General features: G+C 37.3%; 1 protein-coding gene across 2 annotated transcripts; it reads right to left on the bottom strand.

Moving 5' to 3' along the window:
• Positions 1–746: 746 nt before the first annotated feature.
• On the bottom strand, positions 747–13,248 carry SMNDC1 (survival motor neuron domain containing 1). Of its 2 annotated transcripts, none has more exons than XM_066239853.1 (6): positions 13,071–13,248; positions 11,880–11,999; positions 7,214–7,356; positions 6,443–6,604; positions 4,525–4,678; positions 747–3,955 (listed from the first exon to the last, which is right to left on the bottom strand). In XM_066239853.1, exons 2-6 carry the CDS (start codon positions 11,997–11,999, stop codon positions 3,818–3,820), a joined length of 717 nt encoding a protein of 238 aa, XP_066095950.1. In that variant the 5' UTR covers positions 13,071–13,248; the 3' UTR covers positions 747–3,817. The 2 variants fall into 2 exon arrangements, with proteins under 2 accessions (XP_066095950.1, XP_066095951.1); XM_066239854.1 differs by lacking the exon at positions 13,071–13,248 and adding an exon at positions 9,193–9,382.
• Between the last annotated feature and the right edge of the window lie 8,809 nt (positions 13,249–22,057).

The raw sequence follows: 22,057 nt of genomic DNA on the forward strand, positions 1-22,057 counted from the left end.
ATGGGATCATAGACATGACCCCATGGTCACTGGCTTGAGCAAAGGATAACTCACTTTGCCGTAGCCCCCCATCAAGGCACATATGAGAAAGCAATGAACAATTATGGAGCTGCAACAAATTGCTTCTCTCTCTCCCTTCCTGTCTGACCCTGTCACTCTCTTAAAAAAAAAATCCTAGATATAAAGAATGTTCGCATTTACTTGTAAATTACCATTTATAGTAATTGGTTGCTTCATAGTATAATACAAATTCAAGCAGGTATTCATTGTACTCTAAATATTTTAATATAAAACCTTGTTGGTTTTAATAATTTTATGTTTCAGCTGGTATCCAAGTTAAGGCACAAAGTCAAAGCTTTAAAAATATTTTTTGGCTGAATTTGCAAGTGTTGTCACCTCTTATAATTACAATCTATACACACAATTTACAAAACTATGACTTTCCTTTGTTACCTGCTGGTTTTCCTTTACTATATTAAAAGGCAGACACACTCAGCATTAAAACTGCATTGTAATGGAAACACATACACATGGACACCTTGTGTGAAAAACAAGATTTTTTTAAAAATGAGTTACAATATATGGATGAATTTCATTTTAGTTTGATGCCTAGTCTTCAATAATTGGGCCAAGGAAACTGCCACTTATTAAGGTAATTTTTCCTTCATTTCTGAAATCAAACTACTTTTATACGGGGTAGGCAAAAGCAGGTTTATAGCTGTTCGTTTTGAAAAAGACATGCAGGCTATGATCATTACAATAGCTTTATTAACTCAAAAGAATGTCACAGTGCACAGTAAACCTACTCTGCCCACCCCCGTATTTAACAAAAACATGGTTCTCAACCAGGGATGCAAATCAGAATCACCTGTGGAGTGACAGATACTTTGGCCTAGAATAGTCTGGGGTAGGACCCAGGAATCCCTCTTTAATTTTAAAGAAGCATTAGGGGCGATTTAATTATAAACTGTACCTCCTAATCATTAAGAAACGTGTTCTAAGATATTCTAATATAAAAATTTTAATCTTTTCTACGATATACTTTTTTAAGTTTGGTAATTAGATAACACTTCAGTAATGTTTATAATTAGGGTCCACAAATTGTAAGCAATGGGCATTATTATGCATTTTAATATGAATTATTCAAATTAAGGACAAATCGTATTCTTCACCATTACTACTCTGCACAGTAACAGCAAACACTTCTACAGTGCTTACCATATGCCAGGTACTCTACTAAGCACTTTATACATAGTAATTCATTCATCCTTACAATTTATTGAAACAGGAACTAATTCTCATTCTACAGCTGAGAAAACAAACAGGGAATTATGTACACAGGTAACGGAGTCAAGATTCAAACATAGCAGTCCTTGCTCTTTTAATATGGCCTGTCTACATGTTAATTTAAAAAGCATGTTACCCGTGATTAATATTAAAATTTTAAATTGTGTTTATTTTTGGGGTGTCAGGATTGTTCTTTCCTTGAACTGTTCAATAACAAAGTCAAATGTCAAGTTTTAAGAAGATGCACGCAACCACAGATACTTGGCCTTAAATGACTAATGACTCAATCTATCAGTTACTGAGCTCATTAAGTCTCCCTTCATAGAGGGAACTCTACAGTACATTTTATAACAGCTTCATAAGGCCAAGTGTGATACTTGGTTTCAGAATATTGAAAGCTTAACCACCTTCATTTGTAAAATACCACTGGCATCATGAGATGCTTCTCATTAAGCATCTTCTCAAATTTAACATCACTTAAGACAGCACCCCAGTGTTTAGGTTAGTCCAAAGATACTACTATCATCATCCTATCACACAGGCCTTTTCAAAGAGTCACATTTAGGTCTCTGACACAAAGGCAACTGACCTCCTGCCACATATGCCTATTTTTTAAAAAATATTTTATGGAATACAGTTACCTTTTACTCCTCTCTTATCCTACTTACAAAGCCCTCCAAAAAAGTTAATGTGCAGAAAGGAAGGCCCATAGGGTCAAATGAGGTACAAATCTCAACACAAGAGTCTTACCTACACAAATACCAGATGAATAACATACCAAGGTAATCTCACTAAAAACCATTTTGTGTGGTTACTCAGTTACACCAAGTGTCTGTCCTGTGCTTTTTAATTAACAGGGTTCCATTGCAGTCCTTTAAGGATACTATTATTAGTATATTACAACTAGCAACAAGAGCATTAGACGTTTTTCAGGCTAAGTGGCTTTTATCTACTGTAATTTGTACCTTATATTTAAAAAATACTTCATCATTTATTATATCCTTCGTGCTCTAACCTGTGGCCATAAATTAAAGGAAGTAAGAGTAATCTCCTGGGTTGGGAGGTAGAGGGGCGAGATGAAAAATTCTACCTCTCACCACTATCCTAAAAGTTTCAATTGATCCAAAAAAATACGTATGTATTAAAATTCGTGAAATAAAAAATTTCATTTTCCCCTTATACCAAAAATCTGACAAACAACTCTATAAAATAAAGCACAAGTCCTTAAACTAAAACTGGTTTGCCCTTTAGAATCCAATTTACGTTGAATGGAAGGGGGGGGTGTACATAAGGATTTACTTGAGACCTTTCTCACTCTCATTTCATTCTCTTCTGTGGAAATGATGTATACGAGTACATCGAGGTCTAATCATTATCAAGCTAGCAGCTAAGACTTTACCTTTCTGATAACACACCCTAGAGATTTTAAAAACACTTTATTTAATAAAAGTCAAACATACAAAAACTGAAATTAACACATCCTAAAAATTACTATCTTCCATTAATAGGAAGACCCTTTCCTATGCATATATTTGGCTTAAACTCAACTCAGTATAATTGTGATGTTCACTTACACCAGCAAATGCTGACAACTTGATCTACATAGTTAACAAAAATTACAGACTCAGCTACATGAACATAATATACAGGGAAATTATGGTCAGATTAATGCACAAGAAATACAGTAAATTTTTAATGATGAAACATTCAGTACTCTTGTTCATTAATTTAGCCTTGGTTCGTTTTTTTTTTTTTTTTACAAAAATAGTATCTACACTGTATACAGGGCTATACATCAGCTTTTTGTTTTCTCATATAAACATTTCACATCCAAAAAAAAAAAAAAAAGGTACCACTACCATGAAAAACCAACACAGGAAAAAGCAAACAAGAAAAGATAGCTGGCCCTAAACAGTTTCTTACATAAAACTAAAACTCAGCAAAAAAAAATAAGAGCTGGATCAATTTCAGAGATGGTCTAATAGGCTTAGGAAACAAGTTATTAAAGGAAAAACCTCAGACAGACAGCCATTTACAATTAACCTATTTTTTCAGGCTTAATTGGCCAACAGCTAAGTTTAAGTTGAATGTAAGAAAAAAAGAGATCTCTGTAGAAGTTCGGTGATTTGCCTTGATGTTCCAGTGAATTGCTAGAATAATATGTGGCAAGTTCAAAGGTACTGCAAGTTCCAGGTTAAGACTTTACAAAAAAGGATATGCCATCCGTTAAGTGGGGGCCTGATATTAGGAAAATCAACAATTCATCTAAGTGCTTTCCTTAAGCAGCATCTATCTAGAAAGTTGCTTTATCCAACAAACTTTGGGGAAACTGTGGTAGTAGTAATGAAGAAAGGTAAATGAATAGCAGTTATCAAATGCAATTTCTTCAAGTTTCATTCTATTGAAGTCGAACAATGACGACAATGGTATCTTCCTTACTCACCTAACAAATAATTTACCTTTAGAAAAATATAAGGATAAAAAGGTAAATGTAAAGCCCTGCAGAGATGAAATCCAACAGTTTTTCTGATTACTGAGGCATCAAATGCCTGACATTATATTTAGAGGTATCTTGATATTGTGTCATAGGTTTATCAGCAATTCCACAAGTTCCTACTCCAACTTTGCCAGTTACACTCTCAGGTGAAGCAAAAATACTCCTCTTTACCTATGGGAAACAAAGCAGAAACCATTCTTGATTAGTTTTGATAGCATAAAAAATTTACAAAGTATACTTAGAAGAAAAAGTACATCAACGAAAACCAAGTGCTCTTTTCAATAAAATCTACCAGTAATGTCCAGCACAAAACATGTTAACAAAGCAGGTATCTTTCAACACACTTCCTTCTACGTGGTAAGATAGTAAATAATTTTTCAAAGTTCAGTTTATAGAAGGAAAAAAACCCCAGATCTTTTATAATTCCTGATAGAAAATCATTCATACTGGCTAATAAAGATTTTTTCCCAATAAGCCAAACTGAAGATTGAAGAGGAATTTAAGAAATTCTGAATTTAAGATCCAGTTCTGTATTTTTAAAAATCTATAGTATGATCTTCTTTTCATTGTCATTTTAAAATTATTTTATTGACAGTTGTATTTTTCACATGTCCTACAGAACTCGGTATTCCCAAGCGATCTCCCATCCAAGTATTAACCAGGCCCAACCCTGCTTAGCTTCCAATATTGGGCAGTTGTACTTTTCAAATTTACAAAGTATCATGAAAGGATTTACTAACCTGGCCTTTTTTGTTTTTAGAATAGGCTCTGTTGTTGAACTGTTGCCACTTCACCTTCTGGTCCTCTCTCTCCTGCTCAAGTTCTTTTATTCTCTGTGCTTTTTTCAAAGCTTTCTTCTTTTTATATTCACGCTGCTGGGCAATCATTTCTTTTCTGTGTGGATATGCCAACCAAATGTCAACTCATAAGATTTAAAAGATGACTTCCTTGGGGATGTTTAGCAGTGCAAACAACAAAACAGATGAAAAACTAATAAACTTACACATTCTTCTTCCCACAGATAAAATCACTAACATCAAAGCCAATCACCCAGCACTACTAATAAATATAACTTGAAACATAGCATCCTTGGAAACTTTCAAACATAACTGTACCCTGTTTCCAATTTAAATAAAATATTTCAACTATGACTCTCTACCTGAAATTTACATAACTTTTGCCAATTGTGTTTTAGAAATAAGATGAGTGTCAGCAAATGCCTAAACCTTCTATCAATTTCTAAAGGCAGAGTCAGCAAATGTAATATGCTGCATTTGGAAAAAGTGTATCTAGAGATTAGATGAAAAGAAAACTATTTCATTTAGATTGGAAGAGCACAGCAGCACAAAGGGAAATCATAGCTAATAATTCTTAAAAACTGGGGTTTTCCAAAAACAGTGAATAGGATCAGATCCTAAAGCTCTCACAGTAAGTTCTGCTCAGTTAACATTGCCTTCTCACCAAAAAAAGGATAAAGAAAAGAGGTCTTTAAAAAGAGGCAATAAGATCCAGACTCCTCTATATCATATAATTACCACTATGAAGTTTAATGTGGCTTTTTACACAGATGTCAAAAACTAAAAATAGAGATGTTCTGCAACCTGATTTTCTTATTGAGATGCTTAAATGTTATTTTAATAGAGGACACTCTTCTTAAATTCAAGTATGTTTATGTAGCAACTTAAGTTTTGCAAACTCTTGACAAATCCCAAACGTGCAGAAGTTAACCAAAGTATTGTTAATTCTGCCTCATAAATACCTTCAAACTGTATACTTTGCCATCTCCACTCTATACTCCCTGGGTTCAGGCCACCTGGATCATAGCAGTCGCAGCCTTCAGTCGGCTGCCAGTGATTACTGGAAGACTCCAATCTGATCACATCTCTCCTCTACTTGAAATGCATCAGTGGCTTTCAAGCTTTTTATAATATGCCACTACCTCTCTTACCACTTCTCTTGTGAAACCAAGCACCCTTAAGCCCCAAGATTTTACCATAGAAACTTCTTGTTACCTCTATGTTGCTACCTTATTTTCGTTTGAAAAGTATACACTGAATGAACTCTTCCTACATGGCAAGACAAATGCTACAAGCTGTATTAACGCTGTCGTTTTATCTTCACAGCCCCATAATGTACACACTACTGTCCCTGTTCTACAGATGAGAAACAGAAGACAAGAAGCTTGCTCAAAAGCACACCTTCTAGTTTGTTAACTTGGTTCTTTCTTTTCAAATCTCAGTTCAGATGTCATTTTCTCAAAGACATATGTAATGACTAAGTGCAATTTAGGTATCTTTTCTTTGTTTCTTAAAGTACCCATTATGTTTCCTTCATAACTTCTATACTCTACTACTGGAAGTTCTTCTTTAATTATGCATTTTGTTGTCTAAACTAGAAACTCAGTCAGGGCAATGCCCACGTGGGTCTTCACTGTTGTGGAACCTTAGCATTTGGGTTAGTGATAAATATTTACTAAATGTGTAAGTGGAAACCTAAATGTCCTCACCTTACCTAGAGAATGACCTTATATTGCTAATCTCCAAAATAATGCTAAACAGTATTATAACCTTTTCATCCTGAACTAGCCTGCACAGATTCTACAGACCACCTCAAATAGCCAAATGGAGATTACACTTAAAATGCAGAAGAGTCACTTACTTTGACATGGGTTTGTTGCCACTGTCCTCCTTTGCCTTCCTTCCTTCTTCTACAGGCTTGAGGTTCAACAGTGGAGTCACTTCAGCATTGCCATAGCCAGCAAAGGTGATTGCAGCGGTGCCGTTTTCTTCATCTATCTCCTCAATCTCCGCTTCATAACACCTGTAAAGATATCATGGCTGTAAGCAGGTGAGTAAAGGTTTAGTACTCGGCCTACAAGACTTATACTGCAGTGATTCAACTATTACATGTGTTTAAAATGAAAGTTCTGTAATCAAATGGCCCTTTGGTAAACATAAGGCAAGAGTGGTTGGAGTTAGCCCTTTGCTGTCCTAAAAGGAAGTCCTAATTAATACACTGCCAGCAAAGTCTCTTGCATGTCTATTAAATGTGCTTTCATCAGCATCTTGGAGAAAAGGTATTTCTTAAAGGAATAATTTCAGTGCATACACTTCACAGACATTTAAGACAGTGAACCATTTTCTCAATTTTCAATTTGAGGAAGAATAAATTTAGATTATTTAAAAAAATAATCATTTTCCTCTGCTTTCAATTTTCTTTCCTCTAGATTATTAGCTATTTTTCTTCCCCCAAATTTAATCCAAAACTAAAAACTAAATTGTAATAATGGTAACCACCCAAGAATCAAATTGGCTTTATTAACCATGTTGGCTCTATAGAAAGAGTAAAACAGCGTAGTTCAAACTGAATAAAAACATCTTACCATTGCATTTTATTATTGCATGTTATAGTTAGTTTTTCTACACTTACTGTCCATCTTCACTCCAGACTGCCATACACTTGTCCCCGACTTTCCACGAATGAGTCGGCTGAGTGGAAGCAAAACAGTCTGAACTTGTAAGAGCTTCTGAAGGTTGAGTTGACAGAAGGTCTTTGGTTAGTTCTATAACTTCCTAAAAAGGAAAAAAAACCATAGCATTATTTTTATAATTCACATTGTCATCTATTTTCAGCAAGCAACTTCTTTCATTTTTTGATGATGACAGCTCTTCTCATCATATAGCACTTATTAAGTACTCTACACATTTATCTGCAGTTCATAACAATATTATGATGTAGGTACTGTGATTACTCCCATGCAGAAACTGAGACACAGTATTTTAGAGTGGTGGAGCAGGCATTTAAATAGACAGTTGCTTTTCAACATAATTAACATCGAATACTAATAGAAATAGGGTAAACTTGAGCTTATACCCTGCATTATTTCCAAGTGTCAATTTTAGCTGAATTTCTCTGTGAAGATGAGAAATAATCACGACGGATTGAGCTAGTCAAGATCACTTTTATGTTATATCACTGTGATGTATATTTTACAGGGCATTACAGTACTATTAACTACCTAGCCAACATGACCCATACCTCCCAAACCCCAAAACACTTAAAGCAGCCTTATTATATAGTAATAAAAATGTTTCTACTCATACATATTTCTAATAAAACACAGCAGGCATATATAAAAAGCCATTCGTTTTCTTCTTCATTTATTATAAAGCTTACCTCATCCAGGCAAGCAGATTAGAATTAAAATATCCCAATACCTTAATGTTAAGCACATTAGCATAGTTTCATTTAAAAGGAAAAAATAAATGTTAACACACACAGGCAAGTGATATCTTTCTGTGTGGCAAGTATCTTTTGTAATTCAGACTTATACTTATGGGTTTCATTCAAAGGTATCTGGTAGGGCTGGTTAAAAAACTTAAACAGTACAAACTGATAGATCTGCTACCTATCTGCTACATTTTTACTCTAATGAAGACCCATATTATGAATCACCTTATCTGATTTAAAAACCTACATACTCGTTCCCCCACTACTGCATATAAGTTACTTTAAAACATCACATTGTGTATTTTGGGAGAAAAATTACCAAGGTAAACTCTGTACTGAGTTTCTTCTGGCTCCCATTGAGGTTTTAGAAATAGTAGTTCTGGTTCAGTAGCCAAGGAAGTTAAATATTACCTCTTGCCCAAGATTCTAAATCTTCCTGGCTATTTCTGAAAAACTAATATTTGAGCCTTATTGGGGCGGGGGGGGGGGTATTAAGCCTTTGCAGAAAGGTCAGTTTTGTAAATTAAAATTTTTTGTGAATAAAAAACTACAAGACTCAGATTTGAGTTAAAAATTCAGTATAGTATCTTTAATGAAGTTTCATTAGGTGCCAACCAGCTATATTCAAATACCTTTTAATTAGATGATCCTTTGCAAGTAAAGCAAAGAACTTCCAAATACATATATCATGTACCATACAAAGAAAAGAAAATTATCCTGTCTTGCTTTAAATGAACCACTTCTAAGGTCAGGAATGTAATCTAATGTAAGCCTGACTCAAGAGACCATACAATCTCTATCATTAAAAAATTCCACCTAACTACGGATCATTTACCTACTAAAGTACAAACATGAATTCTACATTTGTAGGTTGCAGATTTAGAATGCTACTACTCTTAGGATTAAATTATTCCTACTATATTTTCATAAGGAAACATTTTCACCAAAGAAAGGGCCCTTATTATGTTGTAAAGAACTTTCAGAGCCCAGCACTGAAAATGCCTTTTTAAAAAAATCTACAGCACTTATCCCTAATTGTCCTTTTACTTTGCCATATTTTACAGGCCCCTCCCAACAAACTATAAAGACCCTTCTGAATTTTTTTCTTCACATGTGCATACGGACCAAAATATTAGAGAAACTATTTTATGTATGAGGGGGTTCTTAAAGGTACATACCATTAATTACTTTTCCTCCCCCAAGTCTGAGTTCTGAAACTGCTCCTTCATTGACAGATGGGCAGCAGTTACAGTAATCGGCAATTCCAGGAAGCATCAGATGTTGTGATCTATATATCAGCAGGTCAAAGGGGATGCACTCAAGCACTCTGCTTACTGAAGGAAGGCGTTTCGGGGATGCAGAGAGCCACTGTAATATATGAGACAAGTGACTTGACCCCTGCCTCCTTTAGAACCAGTTTTATTCAGCAAAACAGGTTAATATATTGACTATTTTTATGATGATCATAGACTGCCTGGGGAGCTAATCAGCTAGCTAGCCTGGATTTTACTATACCCACTTTTTTGAGTGAAAAAAAGAAAAGCAATTAGAACTTCAGTAGATCAATTTGCTGCCTGCTGAGTAACTTAATTCTAGGAAACATAGTATATAAAGAGATAAAAATGGAAGCCTTTCTGGCAAAATGGAAGTCAATAAAAAAAATGCAGAAAGAGTATTCTTCATAAATGGAAGGGCAAATTCATAACCAGAATAAGGATATTTCATAAGAGGAACATAAAACAAAGGAGGCCACAAACTCAATCAGTCTAAACAGACTTTCCAGCAAATATAAAAGGCAGAATTAAATATCAATGACCTGAGTTATATCCCAGAAATTAGAGAAGAAAAAATGTTTTATACCCATGATAAATAGAAAGTGTAACTTAGTGTCAATGGAGACAATTACTAGGTAGAAGAAGCAGATACCAAACACTTTGCAGAATTTTATCTAATCTTAAATGATACCTTCATCTTTCATTACTTTTTAGTTCAAAACACACCTAAATCTAATAACCAAAATGAAAAAATTTTTTCATGACAGATAAGAGGAAAACAGTGATCAAGTTTTGTCAGGAAAAACATTTGTCAGAAGTGTTAGAACTTAAGCTTCCAAATGTGTGTCATCCAATATAGTAGTCATAGGTGGCAATTTAATTTAAAAAATTAAAAATTCAGATTGTTAGCCATCGTAGCCATATTTCAAATGTTCAGTAGCCCCATGTGCCTAGTGACTACAGTATCGCACAGCAGAGATAGAACATTTGCATCATTACAGAAAGTTCTATTGTACAGTGCTGCTTTTAATGGTTATAGATAATTTGAGTATTTTACAGATAAATGACCCCCAGGGCATTATAACCTGAAGCCATTTATAAGCTTACTACAGGGCCAGGGCCTATCACAAAGGTATCTCTCCCTACAGTGCTTCTACTATAGGATCCTGTCAATATAAGGCCATGGCATTATAAGGCAATTCTGCCCAGGTGCTGGCAATTTATTCTAGAAATATTAAAAAAAGACCTCATAATAACCTTGACTCCCAACTTTGCCTTGACCAGTTCCAGAGACCCTTTCTCCCACTGCCTAGGCAGCAACATACACAACACTGCACACAGTGTTTCCTTTTGTTCAAAGAAAAAAAGGACTGCTTTTAAGTTGGTAAAAGATGATGGGGCATGCCAGAATCTCTCTCTGAGGCAAGAAGAAAGCTGGCCTGGGCGTGGGAAAAACTGCTCCCAAAACATCTCTTCCTTGTTGACTAGCACCCTGAAATCCATGGGCATGACTTCCATAATGAAAAGGGGTCCTGTTTTCTGTGTTTTAAAAAACAATATACCATCACAACTTCATGCAAATTTATCCTAAATCTAGACGTTGAACCTGAAAATATTCAACATATTAATTATGCCCAAATAAGCTCTTTCAGAATCCTGAATCTGAACCCCATGTCAAAAAATTCTCATGTTTGCAGTTCTAATATCCCTAAAATATTAATAATTTTAATGGGCAAAAGATGATAAAGAGAGGGAAAGGATTACTAGATAAGACAAAGGTGATTCAAGTTTTGTACTGAATTAGTAAAGAAAAATCATCTAATCAAAATATCTTTTAAAACTTTTCAAAACATCAGACTTAAAATTTTAAGTTCTCAAATGTGTTAAGATAAAAAGTGGTATTTACAGATCTTGTGATGTTTTTATTAATCAACCTAGTGTTCTGAGAAACAATAGATATTTACTATTATGGCTTTATTTGTCTTGAAGCCTCCCCAATCCCTGTAAGTGCAGGTTTTTAAAAGCAGATGTCATATCCATGAACTCTCTCTCTTGACAAACAAGGTCTCTTTCACATTGATTCAATTTAACTTCAACACACATCAACAACTACACTGTAAAACCTACTCGTATGAGGTCAAATCTTATATAACATTTAATCAGAAAACAACTATCTTTTAGATATTTTTATAACGTGTTTTCAATGTAAGGTGTTATCCACTAGCTCTGACAGACACATTCTCATTTTTAAAGACTCTTGTGGCATTAAAAAGAATCTTAATCATTAGGTTTTATTTTTCTCCTTTTAGTTACTTCTGGAACTAAATTTCCTTTGCCAGGTCTTTAAATGTAGAAGCACTTTCCAGTGTAAAAGTTCTATGTATCTCTTCTCTAGTAAGTTTGACAGACTTCTGAGGAAGCAACCCTACTTCTACCAGCCCTGTAAGCCTATGTGCATGTACACAAAGGCAGGGGGAAAACGACCTCCAAGGGGTGCTCTGGATATCTACAGAGTCTAAGCAATGAATCATTGGAAAAACACAGCTACTCTTTTTTGAAAATGTAACTATTATGTGTCCTCTCATACTTACTTGTAAATCTTTCTTTAATTTTAGCAAATCTTCATTTTCTCCATTTCCAGACAATGCAGCTTCAACTTGCTGGAGTTGAGCTTTGTAGCTTGCCAGCTGTTTTGCTAGATCCTCTGACATCTGGAGGGGAAAAAGGGTAAGGCCATGAAAAATGAACAACAAAAACATAAAATAATAATTCCCTGTCTGCCTGAATTAACCTTACAAAGTTTGCTCCCAACTCATTTTAATTCACTGCTGCTTAGTTTTTTTCAACATCACCTCTACTCTTAGTTCAGAGAAGAAATGGATTCATATCATATGATTCCAAACATGTCAGGTAAATCCTATACAGAAAGAAACCGAAAACACTAATTGATGAAGGGAAAAGAGAATTTCTAATTTCCTTTAAACTCCTGTAATAAGGTACTATATTGGTCTCAATTCACAAGGTTGTAATATTTTCACCCCCCCCAAAGCAATAATATGTTGGAAGAGTGGAGACTTCGAAAAATATATTTAGAAGCCCCCCCAAAATATTTCCAAAACCAAATATAAGTGGCTTTTGGATTAACAACACAAATAACTGTCTCTGCTTAAACTATTCAATGAATGACTGTGTTTAGACGCTGTTCTCCGAGCAAAAGCCTCCGGTGCAGTCACTTACACGGTGCCGGCCTATTTCCTCCGGCCCGGGGAGCAGCACCCGCCCCGGCCCTCAGGCGCCCGCGGGAGCTCCCTCTCCCGCAAGTAAGACACGCGAGGCCCTCCCTCGGGGGACAGGCCAACGCGGGGCGCGGCGGGCCCCGGCAGGGCTCCGGGCGCTGCGAGCCGGCCGGACTGCCCTCCCCCCGCCGACCCGGGGCCCGCCGCGCCGTGGCCGCCCGTCGCAGACCTCAACACTCACACACCAGCTCCCAAGGGGACCGAGCTCCCGAACCGCCGGCCCGGGGCAGGCTCCACCCGGAGCGGCCGCGGTCGTCCCGCAGAGGCCCGGCGTCCCCACCCCGCCCCACCCGACGGGCCCCGGCTGGGCCGCGCTCGCCGCCACGGCCCGGGGCCCCTACGCGAGATGCGAGGACGAGGCTCCTGACGCTCGGCCGGCGCCCAGGCCTCTCCAGCGCGGCCGGCTCCTCGGCCTCGGGCCTCCTCCGCCTCGGGAGAGGCCGCTGCCCGGCGAGGCCTTCCTCTCTCCCTCACCGGGTTTGTTACCTTGTGTGGGGCGGAGGCGGCCGGGAAGGGGTCGGGGCCAGTGATCCCAGGGGTGGCAGCGGCGACGGCGGCAAGGCAGCAACAGGGGAAATCTCCCCGGCGACAACACGACAACTCGTCAGAAAAGAACTCGGTCGGCGGCGAGGGGGAGGGGAGAAAAGCCGGGCACTAGGAGGAGGAAAAGACAGAGGCGAGTGAAGTTTCGCGAGAAGTTAAACACCCTCGCGAGACGTCGTGCGAGTCACGTGACTCGTAGCGTCCACTGGACCTCCGCCCTTGCGGCGAGAACGGAGAGTGGGCGGGGCTTCGTAGGAAGGAAATGGCGTAGATGGCGCGCGCCAGGTGCCGGGTGTAGGTTCGTCTTATCACTTCCGGTTGGGAGTCGGGGAGTTCTGGGGACGTCTTTTTGGAGATGTGTGTTGTTGGTCCCTTCTTGAGACTCCCGAGGGAGTAATCGCGTGTGCCTCCTTAGGGGAGCAGTGCTGAGAGATGGGAGTAACAGGGTTCAATACAGCGTTGGTACTAATGGTTAGTTCTCAAAGTGACCCCTTACCAGCAGCGCCGTCAGCTTCGCCTGGTAATGTATTACATATGCAGATGTCCAACACCCCATATATGAATCAGAAACTGGAGATGGGCTCAGCACCTTGTTTTCAGAAGCCCTACAGGTGAAACCGGTGTCAGTTCAAATTTGAGAACCACCGCTATTTATGATGATAAAAACTTGAGTCGTAGCAACAAAAAACTAAATTGTGTTAGAACCGTTGGAGATTGATTTGCTTAGAACATCTTTTGTTAGAACCTATTTGATAATAGGTTAATTTCGTTTGATAGGGAACAATTTACAAGTTACAGTCTTGAGTGAGAAACACTGGTGTAAATACTTAAAGTTTATGTTTAGAAAGAAATGTGCATTAAGTGTATACATTTCTAATATATTACTTCTGAACGGATACACAAACCTAGCTAGAGATTTGGAGTGGAAGCCAGATATTTTCACTGATTACCTTTTCATTATTTACCCTTTCCCCCATACATATATAACTTTTTTTCCAATGAAATTAGTTATAAAAAAAGACAAAGACCTGTGACACAAAGATGCTACTCTGAATGCCAGGAAAGAACCTTTTCTGGGAGATTGGGATTTGTTGCTATAACCTTCAGAAGGTCCTTTGCTCAAATGGACTCTTTTGAATTGTGACAATATCTTGTCTTAGTGCTTTCTTGGTTTGTTGCTTGTTTTTTCTTAGAGGGCCTTCCCTTTTCTTCTCTATGTACACACACAAGCCTCGTATTGAGTGAAATAATCCACGGAGATAGAAACCAGGTTTGTGATGACTGGAGTAGCAATTTGCAAGAATTGAACATGCTGCAGAGGGCAGCAGTGTACCTTATATTAAGGGGGAAGGCAAACCGGAAATGATGAGCTTTTCCTTAATATACAGTAGAAATTTGTTTAAAATTCAATGTAGTTTTTGACAACTGCTCTTATTCTGTATCTTTTTAAAACTAATGCCAGAAATATCTTCCCTGAATATAAAATAAACTTTACAGTTGTGTAAAAAATCTTTCAAATAACTCTTCATGAACCCCCTACTTCAGAAAATAGGAAAATATTTACCATAAGCTCCAGTATAGATTTATCATCTTGATTATTTTTTGTTTTCATGATTGCTTTTCATCTCTCCCTCTGTGCAACACAGATTACATTTGGGAAGAAAAATCTACGTTGAATTTTACTTTCTCAAAGAGATGGTTACTGTTGTATACTAGGCACCATTTTTATATGTACTCAGTTAATTTTCACAATGACTCTATGAGCTATTAAAGACAAAAATAGAGCAAATATGAGCTTTGACTTAAAAGTGATGCTTCAAATAGGTATTCTGGCTTCCCACCTTTTAAGTGTCAAAATCTACTTCAGAGTCTGATTTTTAAAACATTCTCGTTCAAATTTAATCATGTTTATTCTTCAAAAAGAGAAATTTCTAAAATCTCTAGTTCTTAAAACCTGGCATTTATTTCATTGAAACCCAGCAGTAAATAAGATTTAAAGACTCCAAATTGTCATCGAATATACAGCTATTTCACTTACGTATCTTTCTTTCAAAGAAAAATTTTAAACTGCTAAAGAAAATTAAAGTGTAGCAACTGCCTTTGGAAATGTGCCATCCACAGCAGGGCACAATAAACTAATACATGTCGGTTAAATAGGAGATTACATTCTTTAATTTAGCCTTTATTATATTCCTTCCTAAGAGAAGCCCCAGATTTGCCCACATTTTTTTTTTTTTTTTTTTTTTTTGCTCTCTTGACAAATGCCTAAGGAGATGAGTTAGAGATATGTGCACAGTCATAACTGCTTATGCCCTTTTTCCTCTTTAGTCATAATAGGTATTTTGTCATAATGGGTATTTTGAATGTTTGTGTGGAGATTCGCTGCAGGGTAATGCTCTGGCTTTCTGTACTTACTGAGTATTTTGGTGTACAGTGCATTGAAAACATATTCTGGGATGACTCTTACAGGGCATCATTCATTTAAGGTTGATGGAAAAACAACCTTTTTTTTTTTTTTTTTTCTTACAGAGACAGAGAGTCAGAGAGTGGAATAGACAGGGACAGAGAGATGAGAAGCATCAATCATTAGTTTTTTGGGCCTTCAGCCGACTGAGTGACCCCTTGCTCGAGCCAGCGACCTTGGGTCCAAGCTGGTGAGCTTTTGCTCAAACCAGATGAGCCTGCGCTCAAGCTAGCGACCTCGGGGTCTCAAACCTGGGTCCTCAGCATCCCAGTCCGAAGCTCTATCCACTGCTCCCCCGCCTGGTCAGGCCGAAAAACAACCTTTAATAGGTGCTAACCAATGCAAGTGCTATCAGTCATAGCATTCCTGATTTGTTCACTTAAGTCTGCATTGCCTTGCTAGTCTCAAGATGTGCGTTTCCAGCTATTCTGTTTTATGTGTACCACTGAAGAAAACAGTGCCACTAAAAACAGAAAACAAGGATTCCTTCAGTTTGGAAAAGATTATAGTTGGAGCCTTTACAAGGATCAGAAATGGCATTCAAAGTTCTTTAGACCTATTTGAAATTGGTGTTTAATAGTACTCTTACATACATTCTTTGCGGGATATATTTTGATAGCAAAAAGAACAACAACATAACAGATGTATTGCTAATAGTACTATGGATAGTATAATTTTGAAACTTATGTCTAGTTCAGATAAAGTACATATTTTAGGTTAAAACTCTGAAGAGGAAATAGAAATAGAAAATAGAGTTTTTTTGGTGGGGAAGCCCTCTGATAACTTGTCTCTCTATATATTTATTTCTTTGTTACCCCACAGTAGAGTGCCCATATCTTACTATCTAGGTACCATTTCCCACAAAAGAAACAGCATTTCTCAGAGAAATGGTTGATTTCAGGTCTCAGGCCCAGAAAGAAAAAATGTGAGCCGAAAATGTGTAAGGAAGTACCCTCAACTAATAGGATCAAGTCAGAAGTTCACAGACCAGCTAAAGGAGACTCCCTTAGCCAAATGTAAGTTAATATGGTCTAAAAATAATGACTTTCATATATTAATATTATCAAAGCATTGGAGATATTTTTGAAATCCATGAGTCCAGAGTGATACTCAAAATCAAAAGTGGGGGAGGGTTTTTTCCTCATAGAAGAATGTGCCAGCCAACAAATGTAGGTAGAATGATAGAACTGGAAAAATCACCATGTGTAGTTCCCACTGATTTGGGCCAAGGTCATTCATAAAATCTAAAACCTATCTTGTAAAAGGAGGTAGGGAAAAGGAATATGTTTTCACAGTGTCAGAGTATCACCACACAGATTACTAAATAATTACAAAGGGCAAGATTTACTTTATAATGAAGAAATTCAGCAGTCACCAACTTAACCTAGTGATCAGACTTACCACCACTAACATTGGAACAACCTGATTTTATAAGCCTCTTGATTTGATGTAGCATGACTTAACAGCATCTCCTATGAAGGAACTTTGCCAAAAATACTTAACCTTAATACATTCAAGCCTTTGACCCATCTTCCAGTTTACAGGAAATACAGGGATAGAGGAACAAGTAAAATGACCTGAGGAAGAACTCAGATCCACAGTGTGAGACATTCCATAAGAAAACTGGCCTAAATTCTTTAAAAGTCAATGTCATTAGAAATAATGGAAGACTGTTCTAGATTGAGACAAAAGATGTATCAATTAAATGCAGTGGGAAATCTTTTTTAATTGAATTTTTTTCAGGGTGACACTGGTTAACATAATTATTCAGTTTTCAGGTGCCCAATTCTACAGCACATCTCTGTACACCGTATTGTGTGTTCACCCCACCAAACCAAGCAGTGGGTAAATCTTGATTGAGTCTGGGTTTGGAAAAATAAAGCTATGAAAGAAATTTTGAGGACTTCAGGAAATTTGCATATAAGCTGGATATTAGATGATATTGAATTATTGTTCATTCTGTTAGGTGTGAAATTTATGTAGGCTACTTAGGAGAATGCTCAGGTATTCAGTTATAATATATAGGAAGAGAAAGAATTAAAGTGTGGCAAAATGTTAACAGTCATTGTGGAAGGATATATGTGTTCATTGTACTAGTCTTTCTATTTTTCTGGATGTTTCAAATTTGTAAAAATAAAAAGGCGGAGAAAAGTGTGTTTAGCTAGAATAGTTTTGAGGGGTGTTGTGAGAGTGTAGAATGGTGGGAGAAAGTCGCTGTTAGTTGAGAAGGGACTCGAGGAGCTAGCAGTGGCTCAACAACTCAAGTCATATGGAAAATTAGAAAAGCCTGTGTGGTTGTCAGAAACAAAAGGCTGTAAAAAGCCAGATGGGTCAAGGCTTAGCAGGAAGATGTGGGCAGTGGAGGCTGAAGCAGTCACAGGATCTCTTTGAAGGCCAGGAAGGAAAGCATGAGAAAGAATGACTGTGACTTCCCCACATACAGGAGAGACTGCAGTGGGCTGGGCGCTGATGTGACAGGAACTTTTTTCATTTTTTGGCCCTGTTTGGCTTTCTCATATAACAGCCTCCAGCAGTAGTCTTAAGATGGTTATGGTTTTTTAAACCCAGAGTTAATTGGATGCATCTGCATCACAGCCCCCGAAAGTACCCTCCTTATCTGGGTGTTTCCCACCCGCATGTTCATGTCACCAGTTTATTTATTTATCCTAGAAAGAGTTTATTTATTGCAGGAAAATCCTGGAAAATTCCACATCTCTTTTATTGCACAGTGAAGAATAGAACCATTTTTTAAGGGCTACTTATATCAAACAACAACAGGTGGTAGGTAGGTACGTTCCCAAATGTAAAGAGGAAAAAGGAGACAATTAACATGACTTTTAACAGAAGCAAAAATGAGATCCAGTTTTGCCCCATTAAGACTATTGTCCCATAGTTTCATATAGTCACATTTAGCTATTTTATTGATACATTGTCAGTGGTTGAAAAAATGTTACAACATAGAGACTTTAATGCTCAAAGAACCCATTAGGTGGCAGTGGGGACACAGGCATCTTTTGATATCCGGGTTTTTATTCCCTCAGTGATAGAGCCTTAGAGAAGGAACATTGCCAAGTAGTGGGGGGGGGGGGCAGACAGGATAAAACAGCCAAAACACTACGGTTTATGGTGTCCCAGGATTGAAGAACTGATAGTCATCTGTACCCAACTCCCAAATCCTGTTCTTGGTTTTAATATTATATATACATCTTTGTCCTTGCTATGGTTCATTTAATAAAATAACTTAAACCCAAAGTCCTTTAGGTCACTTATGTGCTGTTTACTGCATCTCTGTGTTGTCAGTTGTAAAAAATAAGCTAGAAGTGTGGCTCATTGTGTTCAAGACCCACTATCTTTTCTTTTCTTAAAGAAGGAAAGTGAACAGAGGGAAAGGGGATGACAGGCTGATAGGATGGGATGAGAGCAGAAAAGCAAATCCTGGAGAGAAGGGGAAATGGTGTTACGGGAAGGGGGGGGGTTGGCTGTACTGGGAAACACAGGGAGGGGAGGAAGTATTTAGGGGAACACTAGAATCTATGTAAACACAATAAGTTAATTTTTAAAAGTGGATCTTTAACAAAAAAAATTACTGATTGATTTTACAGAAACAGGAGGGGGGGGGGTGACAAGAAGTAGTTGCTCCACTCCAGCTGTTCATTGTTTGCTTGTTATATGTGCCTTGACCAGGCAAGCCCAGGGTTTCAAACCAGAGGCGTTGGGTGTTCCAGGTAGGCGCTCTATCCCAGGGGTCGGGAACCTTTTTGGCTGAGATAGCCCTGAACGCCACATATTTTAAAATGTAATTCCGTGAGAGCCATACAACAACCCGTGTACGTTATGCATTATCCAATAAAAATTTGGTGTTGCCTGACCAGGCAGTGGCGCAGTGGATAGAGCAGTGTTTCCCAACCTTTTTTGTGCCATGCCCCACCTTAACCTTTCTAAAATTTTATGTCCCCCCCCCTATGTAACATACATAATTTTTAACATTAAAAAATTGATTTGGGGCCCTGGCCGGTTGGCTCAGCGGTAGAGCGTCGGCCTAGCGTGCGGAGGACCCGGGTTCGATTCCCGGCCAGGGCACATAGGAGAAGCGCCCATTTGCTTCTCCACCCCTCCGCCGCGCTTTCCTCTCTGTCTCTCTCTTCCCCTCCCGCAGCCAAGGCTCCATTGGAGCAAAGATGGCCCAGGCGCTGGGGATGGCTCTGTGGCCTCTGCCTCAGGCGCTAGAGTGGCTCTGGTCGCAATATGGCGACGCCCAGGATGGGCAGAGCATCGCCCCTGGTGGGCGTGCCGGGTGGATCCCGGTTGGGCGCATGCGGGAGTCTGTCTGACTGTCTCTCCCTGTTTCCAGCTTCAGAAAAATGAAAAAAAAAAAAATGAATTAAAAAAAAAATTGATTTGTTCACTTAATAAACATAAATGATAAGTTCTAGGAAGAAATCACTATGAAATTGTTAACAAAACATAGTAAGTAAAAATTTAAAACATATAATGAAAAACAAATTTAAATTCCAAATACTTTTAATACAGATTTTTCTATATTAATTTATTTTAATTTAGTGTGATCCTTGCGCTTGATGCTTGCTGCACAGAGATTTTATATTAGGTTCCAATTTGGTTAGCTTTAGTCTCAAGTCTCCACGTTGTGTTATATCCAGCCGATTTCTTTTTTTTACCAGTAAATCATTTACAGCGCTAAATCCACATTCAGCTAAAAATGAAGATGGAAACGATAGCAATAGTTTTCTTGCACATTTGGTTGAATTTGGGTATTTGATTTCTGTTTCCTTACAAAGCTATGCCATCGCTCCTTTGATATTAAATAAAGCTTTAACTGACTCATCATTTTGCAATTCTGCGAGTTCTTGATACTGCATATTTGATATATCAGACAAATCCACTAACATTGGCTGCATCATCCATGTTGGGAAATCAATTTGTTTTAAATCAGAAAATCTTCCTTTTAAATCAGCCAATAGAATATTCAAATGATTGACAATAACAAGTAAAGCGGTATCAGTTACTTCACATTTTTGGAGCCAATGAAACTGTTTAAAGTTTTTGTTGTTAATATGTTTCTGACATAACTCAATATTGGTAATGAAACCAAATATCTTTGCTTTTGCATCGACAAGAGTTTTGTTCCTTGAAGTTGCTTATTTAATATATTTAGTTTTTCAAAGATATCGGCTAAATAACTCACAAATGCTTTACCATCTATTGTTAACAGATACTTCATTTCAGGTTTGTCGCTTAAAAAATCACTAAGAGTATCGAACAGTTCCATAAATCTTTTCAAACAGTTTCCTTTAGATAGCCATCTTACTTCAGTATGAAGTAAAAGTCTCACATGGTCTTCATTTTGTTCTTCACAAAATAGCTTGAAAAGACACTCACATTTGGCACTAGCTTTAATAGCATTAACACACTTTATTACTGTATGTAATACTTCATTCAGAACAGGCGAGATGTTTTTAGCTACCAAGTTTTCCCTATGAATAACACAATGCACAAGAATCATTTCTGGATTCGCATCTTTCATCAATTTTAAGCAGCCATTTTTCTTGCCCATCATATTGGGAGCACCATCTGCAGCACAAGATGTTATATTTTTCATTGGTATATCATTGACATCTAAGTAGTTTTTTAGATTATTATATATATCTTTGGAGGTAGTGGTGATTTCTAATCTTTTACAGAACAACATTTCTTCAGCAAAATGTCCTTTATCAATATATCTTACGTAAGTTATCAATACTGCCTCACTGTCTCTCAAAGTTGATTCATCCATTTGCAAGGAGAATTTTCTTGTTTTCAGCTTTTCAATAAGTTGTTTTTCAATATCCTCACTCATTTCGTCTATTCTTCTGCTAACAGTATTGTCACTGAGTGGCATAGCTTTTACATCTTTGTCATCTTTTTCAAGAACCGTTTTAAGAAATGCTGATATTGATGGTTTTATTAAATTCTCTCCTATAGTGTGATTTTCTCCAGTTTTAGCGATGAATAAAGAAATTTGATAACTAGCCTCAAGAACACGATTATTAGTTGAAGTATGAGCAGTAAATAGAGACTTTAATGTTCTTTTTTCAAAATTTTTCTTTAAAGTTTTAAAGTAATTCAAATCTGAATTAATATGAGCACTATGTTTCGCCTTCAAATGCACCTCAAGACGACCTCGTTTCATTGATTCATTGGTCAAGCATTGCTGGCATAAAAGACAAAAAGGAATCCGCTCATCGTGAACAGCGGGAATGAACCCAAATTTTAAATATTCCTCCGAATATTGACGAGTTTTTTCTTGCTTGCACCACTCATTTTACTATGGGCTATAAGAAATAAAAATAAGATCAATTAAAAACATATTAAAATATGTGTTAAAATATATTCAATGTGACATAGAGTAAACGTATACTAAAAATTCATATTTATTTAAATGTATATAACACATTTACTACACTACCAC

This window comes from Saccopteryx bilineata, chromosome 7, assembly GCF_036850765.1.
Source record: "Saccopteryx bilineata isolate mSacBil1 chromosome 7, mSacBil1_pri_phased_curated, whole genome shotgun sequence".
NCBI lineage: Eukaryota > Metazoa > Chordata > Mammalia > Chiroptera > Emballonuridae > Saccopteryx > Saccopteryx bilineata.